Source organism: Vanacampus margaritifer, chromosome 16 (genome assembly GCF_051991255.1).
Source record: "Vanacampus margaritifer isolate UIUO_Vmar chromosome 16, RoL_Vmar_1.0, whole genome shotgun sequence".
Lineage (NCBI taxonomy): Eukaryota > Metazoa > Chordata > Actinopteri > Syngnathiformes > Syngnathidae > Vanacampus > Vanacampus margaritifer.
The window spans coordinates 13,199,801-13,219,935 of NC_135447.1; the positions used below are offsets into that span (position 1 = coordinate 13,199,801).

The 20,135-nt window shown below is 39.7% G+C and overlaps 1 protein-coding gene across 3 annotated transcripts in view; it reads right to left on the reverse strand.

Moving 5' to 3' along the window:
• Window positions 1-830: 830 nt before the first annotated feature.
• Window positions 831-20,135, reverse strand: part of klf8 (Kruppel like factor 8) — a 30,020-nt gene continuing 10,715 nt past the window's right edge. For 2 of the 3 annotated variants that reach the window (XM_077546135.1, XM_077546137.1), the window contains exons 2-7: window positions 17,526-17,708; window positions 9,523-9,792; window positions 9,200-9,437; window positions 7,171-7,282; window positions 5,905-6,044; window positions 831-5,481 (exon numbers count right to left, since the gene is read on the reverse strand). In XM_077546135.1, coding sequence (XP_077402261.1) covers window positions 5,300-5,481; window positions 5,905-6,044; window positions 7,171-7,282; window positions 9,200-9,437; window positions 9,523-9,792; window positions 17,526-17,708 — 1,125 coding nt within the window. In that variant the 3' untranslated portion in view covers window positions 831-5,299. Of the gene's footprint in view, window positions 5,482-5,904; window positions 6,045-7,170; window positions 7,283-9,199; window positions 9,438-9,522; window positions 9,793-17,525; window positions 17,709-17,790; window positions 18,997-20,135 lie in introns of those variants that run through there. The other variant, XM_077546136.1, reaches the window with a different exon arrangement.

The following is a 20,135-nucleotide window of genomic DNA, read 5'->3' on the forward strand; positions in this document are numbered from 1 at the left end:
TTGAAACCCTATTTTAAACTTGAGGTCACACATGTCGGTTGCATCCATCATCCGAAATGCTAAGCAGTGGTGGACTTACCATTAGGAAAAACTAGGCAGTTGAGTAGTGCCTCAAGTTACTAGGCACCCCCATAAAATTCCTCATACACGAACGGTCAATACAGTTTTTACTTATTTACGTACATTAATTATGTTTTAGATTAAAATCACTTCGCTAAAATGCCAGCAGAATGTTTTTCGTATCATATATGTACCCCCAAGTTTTCTACTACATTGGATCGAACCATTTTAATGCGCATGTGCAGAAAGTATGCAGGAAGTCGCTCCAAAACAAAGCGAACGGCGCGAAAAGGGACGACATCAAGAGAAGAAAGTAAAATAAAACCAAAATGAAAAGAAGCTATCCCAGCGGAGCCTAAAAGAGGAAGAAGGAGGAGAGAAAAAAGATAAAAAGTTTAATTCCAAGTTACCAAAATGGCTACATTCTTCACTGCGTTGCGTCAGCGGCTAGTAGCAGCATCTCACAGCCAGCAGCAAAAACAACGTCGACACCTGTTGGCCACGCAAAATTAGTGAGTATCATTGCACCAACACTGTCCACCTGGTGATATTTCCCCTGTATTGATAAGTATTTCTTTATCCCATTAAATTTGGGAAAGGCATACAGACATCCGCCACTTTAAACTTGATTGAACGACTTCAGGGGACGGCTCATTCGCTTTCCTGGCGCATAGCGACTCCCAGTGGCGTTCACATCTCACTACAACTGCTCCTATTACTTTTTCAGTATCATTAACAAAAAAACAAAAAACATCGACTACGAACAGGTATAAATTGCACCAAAAACAAGTTTATTCTATAAAAGAAGAAGGGAGGATGAGGAGGAGTAATCATCACAAGTATACAGAAGAGGAAAACGAAGGACTTTTAAACATCAGAGTCGAGTCACAGTATCAAAAAGCTCACGTTTCTTTTTTTCTTTCCTCTTCCATCTTTACACATTTTTTTGTTCTGTACACAAATACAAAAAATATTCTTATTTTTATTATAACCATGATAACTGCATTGCACGGAGTAAATAAAGAGTACTGGCCCGCAAAATGTTACTGCATTCAACAGGGAGGTAAAAAAAAAATCAAAATCAAAGCTAAAAGTGGTGATTTGTGGCAAGAGGAGGCACTCATATGCAGACCCGATAGTGAGCGTTAAACTTTTACTTTTTCAAATACATTTTTTTTTAAACATACAGAATAAGTTAGGCAAGCGAAACAAGTTTGCACAAAAAAAAAGAAGGGAGAAAAAAAGGAAATTATCCTTAGCATGAGCTAAAAGAAAACACTAACGTATTGATCCAATCTTTCCAATCAAGCTTTAGATGCTACGAGATATGATTACTCAAAATATAGTTTTACTGAACCTATGTTGGCACGTACGGCTGAAGACGATTAGCTTGTTTTGGGGCTTTTTGTGTGCAACATTTTGTTGATTGATAGCAACACATATGCCTCGTTGCTGAAGCGTTAACGTGCATTGCTATTTAGCCCATGAAAAATGAAAACATTTGTATGCTTTAAAAATTATTTTTTTTTTAAAATAAACTCATAATGGTTACCCAAAATCCTTAGCCTTTAAAAGCTAGAATTCAAAATGATAGAAATTATTAGTACATGATGCTAACATGTTAGCAGTGAGCACGGATGTAGTCAATCATTTAAAAGGTAGTTTTTTGTTTGTTTCATGAAAATTTTGAAATATGTTGATGCAATGTACGTACATTAAATTGTCAAAATGCTAGGCCATTAGCTTTACGCCTCGATAACTCAAAATGTGAGAAAACCCTTTCACTGACGCTAGGCAAGCTTTGAAAGCAAAGTCGATGTCAGTTGAACACAACACAATGAATTATTATTTTGTCACTTGTGGCTAGAGCGTGCCTAGATGCTAGCATGTTAGTACGAATGACTGAAGCTAGGCTAGCTCATGTGGCTAGCTTCATTGAAACACAAGTAGTGTCACTACAAAGCAACAATCACTCATTTTGCGGAAGAAAAAAAAAATGACTATAATGTAGAAACACTGCCATTTGTGTCTTAAGCATGGCTTAATGCTAACATGTTGGCATGTAACACCTTCACAAGTTCAAAGGTGGTTTTACTGAAATGTGGTAAAATTTACATTGCATGGGTAACCCAAATAGTAAAAATTCAGATTCTTATCTTTACGTCACTATTAGTTTGCTGCAAGTACATGTTAGCATGCGGCATTGGGGTTGATTTGGGGTTTCAAATGACTAGTGGGAAATCGCCCCAAAAAATCATTGGTTGTTTTGTGTAAATTTGTGTCGAAATTTGTTAGCTTTTCAAAACTACTGTATGTAAATCAAGATAAAGAAAAATGAATGACGGCTACATGCGAATATGTTAGCACATAGCACCCATGTAGTCAATTGTTAAAACGTGTATTTTTGTGTTGTTTTGTAGAAAATAACAAAAATCGACAAATCAGTACTCAAAATCGTCAAAGTGCTAACTACTAGCTTGTCGTCTCTAAAACAAACATTTGTATCAACACAGAACTTTTTTTCTTTCCTTAAAGGTTTTGTGCGGAATGGATCATATCAAACTCTTTTATTTTTTATAATTAATACATTTTTATCCCTCAAAAAGGTCCGATTCGCACACACACAGACACGCACACACACGCACGCACAACATGCTCACCAACGTCACTATTGGAAAACAAGAGGGCGACTCTCCATGCAACACAAGTATGCACAACACAAGTGGGACCAATATTATTATCATTATTATTATTATTATTATCATCATCATTTGTAAGAAACTACAAAAAAGAAAAGGTGTAAAAAGAAGAAAACAAAGTAAAAGAAGAGGGAGGCGGTTCACATTATCTAGTCAGTGTTAAAAATAGAACTTCACCCGTTACGTTTACTTTTTGATTATATACATTTATGTACATGGATTCTTTTTTTTAACTCTTATTTTTGTTGCTGTCATTATTCTTAATGTTTACAAAATAATGCATAAACTCTTCTAGAAAGATGTGCTTTTTTTCATGTTCTTGTAGTTCGACCAAGCAATAAAGACGGGAAATGCGTAAACAAAAATCCCTCCAAATGACAACCGGATCGGATGTTTTTTTGCGTGGAAAAGTCGAGAAGAACGGTACGTAGCTCTTCGCATAATTCTACCAAATATTCATGTAACATTTTCGCTCTCATGTCTTAGTTTTTGAATTGAAAAAAAAAATTGCAATGTTTATTCATGTTTTCTTAAGCGGAAAGTCAGGAGTTCGATCAAAGTGGGACATTTCACAATTTTCCTGGTGGCAGATTGGAAATTTCCCAGTTTTCTCAAATGCACCCCAAGAAAGACTCTTTCGCCTAGCGAAAAATGTCACTGCAATCGAGAGCATCTCCAAGGGGCGACCATTTATTCATTAAATGACAACGTAGGCTTGTGCTGCATTTGAGAAAACCGGGACAACAGACATTTTTTTAATGAGGAAAAGTGCAAAATCCCAATTTTCTCGAAGGCAGCATAAGAAACATTTGACCCCCTTGATCATACGTTACTCCAATTTTTGCAATAGAAGACGTTGTTCAATAAATGAAAATGTCGACTAATAAAACTGGACAATTGGAAAGTTCTACAACAACAAAAAAGTTCAATTGTTGTGTCAAAATGCTAACAAATGTTCTTCCCCGACAAAGAAACGATCAATTTTGCAGATGGTTCTGGTTTTCCCTTTTTTGCTCCGGTCAACTTCGGTTCTTAAGGCTCAACGGGCAAGAGGTCCAAGTGCCCGGAACACACGCTTGTTAAGTAAAAACAAGCAGAGAAAAATCTAAGTTCTGATGATGTGTTTGTCGCAAAACATGCACACGCACAAACGCACAAAAAACATGCGCGACCACTCAGCAAAGGCCGGAAAAAGCGCCCGTATTTCCCTGCGAGAGAATTGTAACTTCTCCGCCGACCACTCCTTCACAGCGTTTAAAAGACGACCAAAGATTGGAAATAGTTAAAAACGACGGAAAAAGAGACGATTCTGTCACAAGGGAGGAAAAAACATAGACAAAACAACAATAACACGAAAATACTGATTTTTTTTATGATAATAAAGTGTGTGCAGGAGGAGGATATGCGAAAAGAATAAGATGTGAAAATTCTTTAAAAATTTCACAGTTCTCACAGCGCGCCCGAATAAGTAGGGGGGTGTCCGGACGTATAAAAATTAAACGGCGCACCCCACATGTCATATATTACCTCAACTGTAGGGTTGGGCGTTGAGTTCCATGAGAAATGTAGTTGTTTGGATGTCTAATTTTTGATCGTAAAAATGAAACGCCACGCCCCATGAATGAAAAAGATGTTAAATCACTTGAAAAACGCTTTGACATGGCTGGGATGTCTAATTGCAAAATCTGCAAGAAAATTAAGAAATGTGATTCTGGACATCAAATTTTACAATCTAAAAGTAAAAGCCGTGCCCCAATAATAACGTAGATGTGTTCCGTAACCTGTTGTGCAGTGAAAACAAGTTTGCAAACAGGGTTGTGTGTTCTATCACATACGTTTCAGGACAATTGAGAAATGTGCTTACCTGGATGTCTACTTTTAGATTTAAAAATTAAAGACCACATCCCGAGGATGAAATATTTGTCTGTGCTACAACGAGACACCTTGAAAATGCATTAAAGGGGTCAGGCACTCCTATTATAAAAGAAAGTTGCAAAAAAAACTAAGACTCCTGGTTGTCTGGACGTCTAGTTTTACGATCAAAAATTAAATGCCACGCTCCATATAATAAATCTCCTTTGCTGCCAGTGAGACAGCTTGACAAATGCATGAAATAATTTGCGCTATCCTGCTAGGAAAGAAAATGGGGAAATGTCCGCGAGAAATTAGGCATCTACTTTTAGATCATAAAAATTAAACGCCTCATCCCAAGAAGGAAAAACCTCTTACATCACCATCTTGACAAATGTGCATTCCTATCACAAAAAAAAGGGGGGGATAAAATCCAAGAGAAATGTCCAGAAGTCTGTTAATTTAAACCCCAAGCGAGTAAGGAGCAGCTTAGGAGGAGAAATCCACGCTTGGGAAAATTTTTTATGGATGGACGGATGAGTGAAAAAAAATCCCCAACCTCCATTAATGCCTGGTACTCCTGCAGAAGATGAGCCATAGAATTGTCGAAGTAGTAAAGTTTGTTTCGTAGGCGGCGGGAAAAAAACAAACAAAAAACAATCAAATAAAATCCAAAGAAGCAAAAGAGTTCACATCATGACGTGGCGGCGGCGGTGCAGGGACAGGTGGTCAGAGCGCGAGAAGGAGCGGTCGCACTCGGTGCAGCGGAAGGGCTTGATGCCCGTGTGCTTGCGGAAGTGCCGGGTCAGCTCGTCGGAGCGGGCGAAACGCCAGGTGCAACCCTCCCAGGTGCAATGGTACGGCTTCTCACCTGCAGAGGGGGGCGGAGGGCACAATGTTAGCGGGCGCAAACCGCTACCAGGGGGTACACCACTTGGTCTTTGTTACCCCCAAAGTAGAGAGAATGTGTTTTACCAAATTCGTACAAACAAAACAATTTATGATTATCTATGCTGTGTTGTGCTCCACTACTTATATTCAAGATATTAAGTTTGGATGCGGAAACAGAAATAGGAAATAACATTTCTGTATCAGCGCAATGTCTTATGGGATACAATACAGTAAACCCTCCACCATCGCGGATTCACAGTCTCACTGTTTCAAGTATTAGGATGAAAGTAGTACAGATGAAGCTGCTACGCTAACGTTAGCTTCTGTGGCTAGTCGCCGCTACGTATCAGCCATCTTTTTATGACGAAAAGGACTTATATTTAGATTCGGGTTGCACGCTCACCTGTGTGTATCCGTCGGTGAGCTTTGAGGTGCGAGCTCTTGGTGTAAACTTTTTTGCAGCCTTCGTAGTCGCACATGTGGATCCGCCGCCTCTTGACGTCCGGGGAGTCGGGGTCCACCGGCTCCAAGTCTAACACTGACCTGAAAGCATATATAGGACAAGCGTAAATCGACTGAAATAATGAGAATTTGCAACAAATAGGAACAATGGTGAACAGTTAGTCTGGGTAGCCACCAGGTGGGGATAGATAGCTACTCAAATCACAGTCGAGATACACTATTATGTTTTGGTTGTTTTACTATTTTTTTTATTTTTATCATTTTACAGATCAAGTTGTCTGTATAGTGACTGACTTTTTTTCTTTTGGATTATTCAGTTTATTTTAATTTGGTATTTTCTCTATTTATTTTTTAAATGATTTGTCTTTTGTTATGTTTCAAATAAGTTTTCTATATTGTCAATTGTTTATTTTATTTTGTTTTCTATTCTTTTTTATATTCAATCTTTTCATTTGTTTTTTGATTTATGTTTTTATTTATTTATAAAAATCTTTATATATTTTGTTTTATTTTTATCCATTTTTTGTACTATTTTAGGTTTGTAGTTTATTTTGATCTTTTTGCATAAATTATATTGCTATTATTTATCTTGTTTTAATGGTTTATTTTTCTGTTGTGTCTGTACACTTATTTTTATTATTTATTTATGTTTTAAATATTTCTGTATTTATTTATTTTTTTAGCATTCTTTTTTTATGATTTATTATATGTTAAGCATTCGGTATTGTCAGTTCCTTCACTATTTTTAAATAAAATCTTAAATTTATCGTTAATTTAGTTTTTTGTTGTTGACATTATTTATTCTTGCACATAATTAGTTTTTTTATGATGACCTCTCACATGTTTTAGATGATTATTTCATTGATTATTTTGCTGGTATTATTTACTTGCGTTTTTACATTCTATTCTATTCACAGCCTTGTTATATGTTGTGTTCTTGTTTGGACCCGTAAAGGAAGGTCAACGACAGGCAACTTGGAAAACAAGGTGTGGCTCACACACACGCGCGCACACATCAGATTACTGCTAACCTACAAGGTCCACACCCTAACTTTCCGTTAACGTTGCAAAACCTCGCCCAAATAGGTGTGAAGAAGACACTCAGACTTATTCACACACGTACGCTCAAACTAAACCTTACAGGGCCAATACTATAAAAACATATTTATGCGTGAAGCTAACCATAACCAAAATAGCGTGTGCTCACCCTGCGTCGAGGCTCTGGGCGCTGAGCGATGCCGATCCAGACTCGGTTCCGCTCTCGGCGTCGCTGTCGCTGTGATATTCCACCGGAGACGTGGAGCCGGGCTTAATGCGGACTGAGGGAAAAAAAGACGGGACAACATTGCAAGATTAGAAATATTTTAACTAGCTACAGTACATTACTGTATTTTAAGTTTATTACATTTATGCTACATGTACGCTATGTTTAAGTTAGGCTCGGTTTACGCTAAATATATGTTACACTCTGTTTATATTACGCTATATTTACACAACTACAACTACTACACAACTGTTTACGTCACAATACATTGTGTCTATGTTACTCAGCGTAAACGTTATTATACTGACGTTACGCTACGTTTACATTACATTATGTTTGCATTACACTGCACTAAGTATGTATACATTCTCTAACCTTTACATTGCGCTATGGTAAACGTAGCTTATGCTATGCTATGTTGCTCTTTAAAACTGCACGATTGTTTCTTTGGTCCACATGACCTTTTTTTACGTTTTGTTACGTCCCGCTACTTAGTGTTATGTTATGCTGTTACATTAGTCTGAATTTTCCACTCTACTACGCTGTTACTTCATGTTGCGCTAGCTTACCTTAACTCCACTATCTTCATGCTACGTTACCTTATGCTACATGACTTTGTCTTACATGTGAAGAGTTGAAATATATTGTAGACTTAAAATGGAAGGGTTAATAAAGTGTAAGCGTTACACCCTGCAGGATAAACAGCGTCCACCCTGCACGGAGGCGAGGGAAGGATCAAGGGTGTGGCACGCTCAAGAGTGACGCACACACAGACACACACATAGCAAAAAGAAGTGTTTAACTCTCCAGAGACAATGATTCCGCCCACACCCACTCTGACGTTGCTCGTTTAAAAAAAAAAAGTAACATGCACTCCCTCCTTCACCCTCACTTCCTGTCTGCCTTGCCACTTCCCACGCCACAAGACCTTTGACTATAACATATAAATATAATACGTATTTGAATAATGATACACTCCCTTAATACAGACAGCAAGCTAGCTAGCTAGCTAGCAAGTGTTTGCTAACAATAGTAGCTATACTAAGCTAGTGGAAAGCTTTCTTTTTTTACAGTAGTCCGTTAGGCTATGATACATTACCTCATGCTAAATTACACTACTTCACAAAGCCTAATGCTAGGCTGCGCTACCATACGCTCTGTTAGCTTAGCACTATCTTATCCCACATCACATTAACAAAAAATGAAAACATCACTGAGATATAAGTGTTTACATTACAGTGCGCTATTTACACTACGTTACGATCACATTGCAGTTCATTTGTTTTCCGTTTTAGTTGCGCTATATTTTCGTTATTTCTGTCTATACCTTTACAGTTTACACAGCACTACTTTTTTGTTTACGCTACATTGCGTTACATTAAGCTACATAACATTGCATTACATTTCCATTACTCTAACTACATTACATTATGCTACATTAAGTTGCACTATATTGCATCGTGCTACCATTACGATACCGAATTAGGGCTACCTGAATGCTATATGACCTTGACCTTATTATTTTACGCCGTGTTATAAACAATGGCTACTACTACAACTGACTCAGCTAGTAAACAAGTGAACTCACAACTTAGCTAAGTGTTCAGCTAACTGTTTGTTGTTTGGCTATAATTGTATTTGTATATATTTGTTTATCACTCACTCAGACATATTAGCTACTATTTTGATAAGAAATCTCAGTATTTATTTATTTTTAGTTGTCTTCAAGCAGTTACTCCAAAGTTTGTCAAGGATCTGGGGACGAGCTAGTTATTAACATGACGACAAGCTCAGTCAGATAAAATGTAGACAAATGACAGATAGTAGCCAAACAAGACGGTCTTCGTCTTTGTCTGGCAGATGGACGGACGAAGAGGCTAACACTGTCCTAACAGTGAACTAAGACGTCAGGTTGCCTACAAAGTGAAAGAGCAACCAAAACAGTGTTGAAACAAAAATCGGCATTCCTTACCCGAGCCTTCCGACCGCCCGTCACTGCCGATGAGTGGCACTGTGATGGCCGCAGTGGCGGCGACGCCATCCGCGGGCACGGCGGTGTAGACCACGGGTAAGGACTGCACCACTACTGGGATGGTTTGCAGCTGGCCCACCTTGCTGGGCATGCTGACCGATGGGATGGTGTGGATGACGTGCAAGATCTGTTGGCCGCCCGCGCCCTGCGTGGCCAAAATGGAGCCCGGCGATAGAACCTGGGGGCCGAAGCACGTCACAAATCAGTTCTGGTAGACTAGCATTTTGACGTGTGTCTTAAAAGTTAGGCTAGGTGTTACTTACCATGGATCCTATGGACTGTATGTTGGAGGTGATCGGCGTGGCCGTGAGCCCAGGCTGCGCAAGGCCACTTACTGGCGCGGGGTTGACGGGCACGTTGATGGCGGTGGGGGGCAGCGAGGACGAGCGAGGCTTGTGGAGGGACAGATCCACCGGTTCCGTCTGGTCCTCGGCCGGGCACGGGCTTGGGGAGGACGGCTCAGCCTTGCAGCTCCACGTGTCCGTCTTCATTTCGGGGTTGGTTTGGTGGGATCCCTCGTCACCGACGTCGGCCTGAATAAGACAACGTACAATTAATTCTTGTTCCCCGTTGACAATATGACTTTATTTTTGAAAAATGATTACTGTTTGATTGTAAAATTGTGCATTTTATCCTGATAAATATCATTTTATTCTTGAACTGTTACCCTTTTTTTTGGTTAGCAAAGTATTTTATTTGTGTTAATATACCACTTTATCCTCGTAAGTTGTATTATGACAAAATAACATTTTCACATAATATCGTGTTTTGTTTTGTTCATAAATACAATATTGTTTTTCTTGAAAAAAAGCAACTTGATTCCTGGATCATCACAGGTAAAAAAAAAATTTTGGGGGGGGGGGGGGTTAATTTTTTTCCTAAAATTCCCCTTTACAAGATAATGATTTTTTTCTCTACAAATTTTTCCTCATAATATTGTCTTTGATTTCTAAATGTTACTTAATTCTCATAAAATTCAAACTTTATTCTAAAAAGATTCTGACTGTTTTATCATAATATTTGGCATATTTTCTTGATAAAGCAACTTTGTTTTTGTAAATTTAGCATTTTTTCCCAAAACAATCCCACAACATTTGTATATTCTCGTAACATCCCAATTCCTGACATTTTAAAAGAAATAAAAAATCTCATAAATGTGCAGTTTTTTGTTTCTAAATATGACATTATTTACTTTTTTGTTAATAAAATACGACTTCGTTCTCGTGATCATACATTTTCACGAAGCCACGCGTAGTCACATTTAACATAGGCGAGTGGAGATGAATGCTAACTTTTCCTGGCTGCTTTTGCTGCATGTGGTTCACCGGGAAACAATGACCCGCTGTGTGGGATGCAACAGAAAAACAGGCTGATGGGGGAAGTACATAAGAAAAATAAGCAGAAGAAGAAGAAGCTGGCCCCGCTCCAGTTTAGTTGAGCATGGCTCGGCCCTGGGCGAGGGCCAGGGCCAGGCCTCTACTTGGCCCTTTTACATCGGCTGACGCGGGACAACTGGAGGGCCGGGTACAAACACACAAAATATCTTCTCCTTTTCGTAAGTTGTCGTGACAAAGGAAAGATGACGCGGATAGAAGAAGGAAAGAGGTGAGGCAGTGAGAGGAGACGAAGGGGGAAGAGTGGGCGGGAAAAAAAGGCCTCGCGTCGCCATGGAAACTGGGGAGCTATCAGCCGCCTCCATGTTGTGGCACTCCTTTCCCTTCCTCGGCTACACCCTCGTCCGTCCTCGCTCACCTTTCTCACTCCTCCCTCCCTTCATCTCACGCTCGCCTGCGCCAACCACACCCTTCCCGCCCATGCCGCCATTTTGTGCCCCGTGTGCCAATGAAAGTGGGTCAACCGTGTCAACCTCGCGACGTCCAAGGAAGAAAATGCACAATTTAGCGGGTTTTGTGCGGAGACACAGTGAAGGCAGGATGCCCTTTCATACAGACACTATTTGGGCTCCTGTCTCTTTAAGATGACCTGCTTCCATCTGATTGGCCAATACGCACAGTAAAGATATAGACACAATTAATTAAATGACAAATATAAACTTAAACAGTGTACATTCTAATTGATGCCATTCCTTTTTTTGCCTGTTTTGTTTTGCATTTTTGTTTTTCACCCTAAAATATTTCTTCTCTTATCATAAAAAGGGGGGGGGGGAAATCAAATATCTTAATTACAATCCATAAATAATAATTAGGTAAGCTTTTTAACAGATTTTAATTATTTTATTTGCATTTTAATTGAAATCAAATATTTGCTGATTATTATTTATGATTATTATTATTACACATTGACAATTGAGTAAAATTTGCTTTTACTTTCATATATTTTCCAGTGTTAACATGTTTGAAAATGTCTTTTATTATTTAAATTAATATATTTAAAATAAAAATAAAAACATCACAAATGCTTGTTAGAAATCCAAATAAATAAAGTTAAAAATTTACATTTCTAATTTCAATCAAAAATGCTTTTTTATATTTAATTTGGAAGTTTTATTTTTATATTAATGGAAAATTTGATTTTTATTGTTTTGGTACTTATTTTTACTGATTAATTTAAAATAATTTCAGTTTATTTATTCAGGTGCATTTTTAAGTGTGACAAGTTTTCTTGACAAGTGACAAGTTTTCTTTTCAAATGTTTTATTATGTAAAATTATTTTTTGCAACTTATTTATGTATTTATATGATTCTTAGTTTAATTTATTGTATATTTATTTGTTAATCTATTCAGTTGACATTTACATTACATTTTTAAATTTTAAGTTCTACTATTTTAAATTATTTATATTTTTTAGTTGATGTTGCGTTCACGTTTTTCCATCAACAGCGATTGCGCAACATGCTGGACAGTCTCATTAGCTTTCACTTCCTGTCATCTTTGCCGCGGTTTTTCTTGCTCGGGGCGCCAATCAATAGGCCAAGAGTTGGGCCTGCGTGTGACTGTTCATTTTCAACAACGTCTTGTGCAGCCGAGCGGTGCAGCCGTTACGCTCACATATCACAAAAAAAGAAAAAGAAAGTGTGAACAAAAACAACAGCTGGCTTGGATAGAAACCACAAAAGATGGCAGCAGGCCGCCCCTCCCTGGCATACGCCCACCCGCTGCCTGCCTCGCCCACCTGTTAGCATAGCACGCATGTTGGCCGCACCCTGACGTTACCTAATCCGACGTTAGTGTTGTTGTCGTGACGGGCTGCTTAGCGACGGCGCAAAGTTAACGACTCCGCCTCGAGAAGGCTCAAATCATGCAGACATACTTTGTAGTGTTTTTGCAATTTGTGGTGCATTTTTATGTAAAATTGTACTAAATTTGTGAAATAATAATTTTATTATTGTTCAACCATGACCGAGGTCTGCACTCTGCCCAAGGGTGCAAATAAATAAAAGATGATAAAATAACAGAAATAAAAGGAATTTAGTAATTTTTTGGGCCCAAAAATTACATGCAAAATTCAATAAAATGATTTGCCAAACGATGGCGGAGATCTGCACTTTACTGAGTGACATCCCATAGTCATCACAACATGGCTAAAACATTATCCGACAAGTTTCGTCACATTTTTTTTATTAAGTGCAAATTTATTGTAAAATAATACTAAATTCTTGCAACACAAAAAATATTGCCACATCCATAGAATGTAAATCTGTGGCAAAATGACCTCCTCCAAGGTTCAAAGTGGGGTGAAAAAAATATTCAAGCAAAACATTTTGTAGCATTTTGCAAAAAAAAAAAAAACATTATTTACTTGATTTATTATTAACATTATTGGCAAAACTGACAAGAGTTCAATTAGTTGTAAAAATCGGCCGGCAGGTTAGTGGTGACAAATGTGTTTGTTCCCAATCTGTCACCAGATTTGTTCTGCCAAACGTGATGGACTCGTTAGCTAACTCATCACTACACAATTTTTATTTTATTTAGAAAAAGAAATCGTTTTTTTTTTTTTTGTCATTTATATTAAACGGTTCGAAAAGTGGCCGGATGGATGGATATTTAAATCACTGTAGCATTTTGCACAAAAATTGCAGTCATTCATTCAGTCATTTGCAGTTTTCTGGTAGTAAAATCAATAGTAATGACTATGGGATGTCTCTCTCCTGTGCCTTCTCATCGGGAGCTCTGAAAACTCCCGCTAGTCCCGAACGTACCATATGTATCATGTGATGACATCATCAGCCCGCACCAGTTTAGGCGTCGCCGCATTCTCAACCGCGCCTTTCCCACTCCCCCCCCTCCGCCGCCCGCCCACCCCCCAAAAAATTGTGCATGTTGTGTCCTTTTGCTACACACACACACAAGCAAGAAAGCCTCCTGGCGCAAATGCGAGGCCGCTAACCTCTCATGACACAAACACGCGCAAGTGTGTGTGTGTTTGTGTGCATTTGTGAGTGTTGCCGACGTTGTGCATGACTGCTCTTGTTTGCTGGAGGACAACCGACTTGTTTATGTTCACACACACACACAAACACACGTACACGCACACGCACACACACAAGGCCTTGTTTGTGCGAGTGTGTATACCAGAGAAAGAGATTACGGAGCTATTCAGTTTGCTATGCTGGTAGCTATTCAGTGTGTGTGTGTGTGTGTGTGTCGTAGGCTGAAGTGGAAAAAGGTGGCGGAGGGAGGTGGGGTGGGAACGGGGGAGGGTCTGGGAGTCTTTTTGGGCAACTCCCGCCGCCACGGTTGCCACGGCGACGGTGAGCGGAAGCGCAGTCCGGCCGCTCCTCTCGACACATCCTATTAAGGGCGAGGAGTTTTTCGAAGAAGAATAGAGGCGGCGGAGGAGGAAGGAGGAAGTAAGAACCTGGCCGCATTGACGGCAAGGTCAGAGTGGTGAACTTTGAACCCGACGTTTGCTTAAACGAGGTTAACGCCGACGCTTTGTGGGCATTTCGATGAAAGGGTCGTCAGCTTTCGAGATCATAGACAGTTTCTGCTGTAAAGAAGCAAACTGGTGTGAAAAATATGCATTAGTCGCATTAACAAGACCAATTTATCCAAGGGGAGACTAAGGGCTATGAGCAAATGGGCCCCTACAGCAATGTAGAGACAGGAAATGTCCTTCAGTCAGTCGAGATCAGACCTCTGCCAAAGTACATAGCAAGAATTTTGTCGGATTTTGCACAAATAAATGCACCATAATTGGTAAAAGTGTATGCCATGTAGCTCCAATTTTGCTATTGAAAATTGTATCCAAGAAGATTCTCAAGACAGCATCAGTACAGAAGAGACGGTGGAGTATAATACTTGAGCATCAACAGGATAAAGTATGCTGTGTCATTTCTAGTTCTGTAGCCTCCAATGACACATTTGATCCAAGAGGAGACTGAGGGCAGCAGCAGGAAAGTGGAGACTGTGGAGTATAATACTCCAGCGTAAATAGGATGTGCTAATGTTTGCATTTTTGCTGATTTTGGGAACTTGAAGCCTCAAATGCTCAAGTATGCTCAAATTTTACAATGACACATGAGGGCAGCAGCAATAAAGTGGGGCTTGGGCACATCAAGTGTACAGTATGCTTAATGTTGGCATCTTGGCTTATTCTTGCCTTTTCTCAGTGTGCATCCCCAAATGTTCATGGACACATCATAACCAAGAAGAGACTGAGGGCAGCAGCAAAGTGGAGACTATGCAGTACAATTGTTATGCTAATGTTTGCATTTTTGCTTATTTTGGTAACGTGAGGCCTCGTATGCTCAAATTTTATAATGACACATTTTATCCAAGAGGAGACTGAGGGCATCAGCAGCAAAGTAGAGACTGTGGCGCATAATGCTAAGCTAATGTCTAGCATGTGTGTTTTGCAATTTCTCACCGTGCATGCTCGAACAGTACACCAAAAACATCTGGTATCTGCAAGCTGCAGGGTTTTTGTTGTGAATCCAGATGCAAAGTGATGCGGGCAAGTTCAAGTCAGCGTGGGGATGACAGTATCTGCTAATCCTTTTATCTTAGGCCAGGAAACTCTACTTCCTTCTGCTGTACCCCTTATGCTACTCCACCCAACCCCTACCACCAAAGCCCCCAATACCCTGCCCCCCCCCCATACATGTTCAATTTTAACTCTCTTAAAAACAAGCGTCTCCACTGTTACTCATCAGATGACGCGTTTGCTGACCGATTGAGACTTAACATCGTCATGTGATTGAACTGGAAAAGTAAGCGGGCTGAGCGTCGAGCCCTGGGGAACTCCTCGGATTAAAATTTATTACGCTCTGAAGCTCCCTGCAACAAAGAGTTGTCTGTCTTTGGAGCTAAACGCACTACAAGTGTCATTATATTTTCCACAAGATGATTTTTTTACCCTTTTCACGCAGAGACACAGCAAAATTAGCAATCACACAGGGACGCGGAGTACGAGATCATTGTTCTACTTCAGCACATTTTCCCTGCATCAAGGAATACCGTTGACGCACAAGTTCATATTGTGTTATAGCTCTGGTTCTGTCTAAAGGCAGAAAATTGCCAGTTTGACTTCATCTGGCACATTCCAGTTCATAAATAGCAGCGAAAAAAAGCGGGAAAACAAAACTCGGCACTGGGATGAAGATGAAAAGCAAACATCATCCGACTTCCTTGTGTTCTTATCTCCCCATCACAACATGGCTGGGCGTCTTCATCCCGCATTCTCACATACCGTCACAACTTTTCATCTGCCGCACTACCATTTGAGAGTCCCTGGGAGAAATTTCTCAACAGACATGGCACACACGCCTCCAAAAATAAAAATGCTTTTATTGTTATTGTTTCGCCACATTCTTGATTGCCTGCGCTGGACGCTAACTACTAGAGACTAGCTGTAAAATGCTCGTCCAAGCCACTTGATGGAAACCGCGGGATATTAACTGTTAAATGACCCTAGATGTCAGGTGCTATATCCTATCCACGAGATGCTAACTGCTACACCTTATCTGCTTGTTGCTACTAGACTAGATGCTAACTGGTAGAGGCTAATCACTACGTCCTGTCTGCTTGATGCTAAACACTCACCGGTGGATGCTAGCCGACACTGGCAGGCTAACTGCTAGATGCTAACCTCTAGAAGCCAAAGGATGCTAACAAGTAGATGTTAATTAGAGGATCTTATCCACTAGATTCTATCCATTGGATGATAACCACTAGTTGCTAACTGCTTGAGGCTTCCACCATTGTGCCCGCGTTCCTGTTGACGGGTGCCAATCCAGGAGTGTGTAGGGTCTCTCAACCCCATTGCAAGATGCTCACTGTTGCCCTAGCCACTTTATTTTATCTGCTTGACGCTACCCACGGGTTATTAACTGTTAGATGCTAACCGCTAGATGCCAACCATTAGACGCCACCTGCTATATCCTATCCACGAGATGTTGTACGCTTGATGTTACCCATGAGATGCTAACTGCTACACCTTATTCGTTCAATGCTACCCACTAGATCAGGGATATCAAGCCCATTTTTGCTGTAGGGCACATTGTAGTTAGCGTTTCTCTCAGAGGACCATTTTGACTGTGAAACCACATAAATATATAATCATCTAGTCATGCTATTATACGCAACAATTTTATACACTACTAGTTTTGAAATCTGAAGTCAAGAAAAATAGTTGGATTAACTATTGTTCAAAATGCTGTATCTGTAATCATGGTGCATATTTTAGACAAAGACACACATGATTTGCATTACCAGGCCACATAAAATGACGCAGCGGTCAAGATCTGGCTCCCGGACCTTGAGTTTGATATCTGTGCTCTAGATACTAATCGCTAGATGCTAGCAGCTACATACTATCTGCCTGGTGCTAACCACTCACTGGTGGATGCTAGCCGACACAAGTTAACCGGTGTATATACTAACTGCTAGATGCTAAGCCACATGATGCTAACCAGTAGCTGCTAACTGGAGGAATCCCATCCACTACGTTCTATCCACTTGATGCTAGCCACTAGATGCTAACTACTGGATGCCAAATCATTTCAACGTAACTTTTTTCAAGTCAATCAACCACAGGCTATGTGTAAATAGAAGTCACACATCAAACAATTACAACAATAACAAAGTTTAAAAAAAATCTAAACAAGGGCAGACTCTCATGCGAATTGAAAGCCAAGGGACACAAATTAGTTTTAAAGGCAAATTCTAAAATCTGTCACTTGATGCAATCCGCTTGATGCTAACCACTTGATGCTAATTGCTCAACGCTAACTGCTCTATGCTAACGCGCATGGACTACCTGGTCACACCCACGGCCCCTTTACTCCTCCCTCCTCCTCACCGTGCACTCCATCTCCTCTGGCTCAGCTTTGATCTGGACTGAGGGCATGTCTGACTCCTCCTCTTCCTCCTCTTCCTCCTCTTCTTCCTCTTCTTCCTCCTTGGCCGGCGATGGCGGCGTAGCCTCCTGCGTCAGGGCGGCGACCGATGGCCTCTTCTTCTTCTTCTGGGCACCGCTCCTCCTCTGAAAAAACAAGAAGAAGGTGTCATGATACAGGGGGGAGGAAGGTAGAAAGGTTGAGGGGGGGGGGTGAATTAACATTTACCTCACTTTGAAAAAAGGAGAGAAAGTATATTTAAAAAGGGAGAGAGGGGAGAAAAAAGGAGGCCTAATGTCGAGGCTTCCACTGAGGGAATGAGAAGCCGGCGAGGAATAACAAGCCAGTGAACGAGCGAGGGTGGTGGTGGTGGTGGGGGTGGGGGGGGGGGTTAGCAGGGAGGAGTCGCCCCTCCCTCCCTTTCAGCCAGGCAGGCGGACACACCCTTTTCTGGAAGCGCGCGCACGCGCGCGTACACAATGAGGTGTGGCAAGGCCTTTTCTGTCCACACACACACATTTACATAAGTCTGAACTCCTGATAAACAAACCATTTCCTCATAGAACTTCCTCTAATGTCCACAACAAGACCCTTCAAAAGTAGCACAAAAACAAGTACAACCTAAAAAAAAAATTCCCCAACATTAAATTACGGTAACGCAGTAGGCTGAAGTGTTCACCAAAGGTAGTCTGGTCATGGCTTCTCCATGCCACACCTTCCCCATCTCAGCTGATCAACACAAATCTCCTTGCACTTCAAATAGGCAACTTGCTGACATAGTAATACCATGGTAATAACATAGTGTTGTCATTTGCCTTTAAGTAGGGCATAAATCACAAAAGTAGGAGCAAACACTGAGTTTTTTTATTTTTATTTATTTCATTGCCCTCCCCCAGCCACTTGCTCTTTTGGCTGTGTCTGGTTAACAACTCACAGCTGACAATGAGGCACTCTACAGCGGCCATGTCAGTGCAAAGCCTCTCTCTCCACAAATTATTTTTGAAAAAACTGAGTGGGGTTTGGGTAAAAAAAAACTTATTTTTTAAACTTTATTTTCTATTTGTGTATTAAGAGATGTGTTTTACTTCTTTTTACTACAAAATTTGGGTTATTAGTACAGTAATCTGTTTTGTAAGTACAAAAACTTTACCATTGGTATATTTGGGCAAATTTAGCAAAATTGTATGGATTAATCTTAATTTTAACTAACTACACAGACTTTTGGCATAGTCCGAAGACAACATATAAATAGGTACCTTAAGTCCTTTACAGTGTTGGTATTCTAATGTTATAGTTAAATATAAAAAAAATAATGTTATTAACTTGATTTTAAATATGGCAAATAAGTAAAAATAAATACTGTATAAATTACAGAAATAACATGTAATTATTTGTATGTTCTATTTAACCCAATTTAAACATTTAAAAAAATTAACAATTATTACTAGGGGTGTAAAAATTTGTGTGCTAATTTTTAGTTAATTTAAAGTTCCTTTAACGCCACAAATTTTTTTAATGCGCGATTAATGACCGCCCCTTTCTTGGAAAGCCTGTATTGGGAGAATTCTAGGTGCAACGCAGCAGACAAGTCCACATCAAAATTTAGCAGTAATAAATTTAATAATAATGCATATATTTGTGGAGACTGGGGTCAAGTTGTATTTTGCAATTATAAAATGTGCAGAATTTCACAAATTACTTCATATTAAAGATTAGATAGCTCTTAACAGGAAAAATGCACTGAGCTGTCACCGTCTTACAAATGCAATTATGCCATCTAGTGGCAGAGAAAATGACCAACACAAATCAATATCACACTCGTTTTTTACCGTACAGTGCATCTTCTTAATTTTAACTAAATTTTATAATTATTATGAAATTACTGTATCAATGACTAAAAGATGTAGCCTTATTTCTAATAAATAAAATAAATAATAAAACTTTTTTTTTGTTAATCCAAAAGTTTTGTTTGCTTTATTGATTTATTTTGCATTTGGGATTCTTGTTTAATTTAGTAATTTGGAGGTAGCACTAATTATGTAATTACCTGACTAATTTCTTCCATGGTTGTGTGAGGAAGTTAAAAAGGACTACATGTCATCATCATCATCTTCCCCTTTGATGCCAAACAAAAGCAGTGAGAAGAACACAACGCTGCTGTTACGCGTTTTATATACGGACGCAATGAAATAAAAGGCTCATATAAGTGCATCGGCCCAAAAATACGCGCATTAAATACTAACTAGAGTCACACAGCACTGAAAGTAAAACAAGTCTGTGTCTATTAAATTATTGACACGCTGAAATGTGAGCTGCATTGTAATGGAGAGGTGCGGCTCGGCTAACCGCTGGAGAAAAGGTTTGCGTCGTACAGTTATGAAAGTCAAACTTTGCTAACATGCTCCGCACCACACAAAATAGACAAAACGCACATCCTTTGCAATTTACTGGCAATTTAGCAGCAATTCAACAAAATCACCGACAAAATGACGCCACAATGGACGCTTCAAAACCAACTGGTAGACTTCCTGTGTCTTTTCAGACATGAGGTGTTTCTGTGGGTCTACTCATGC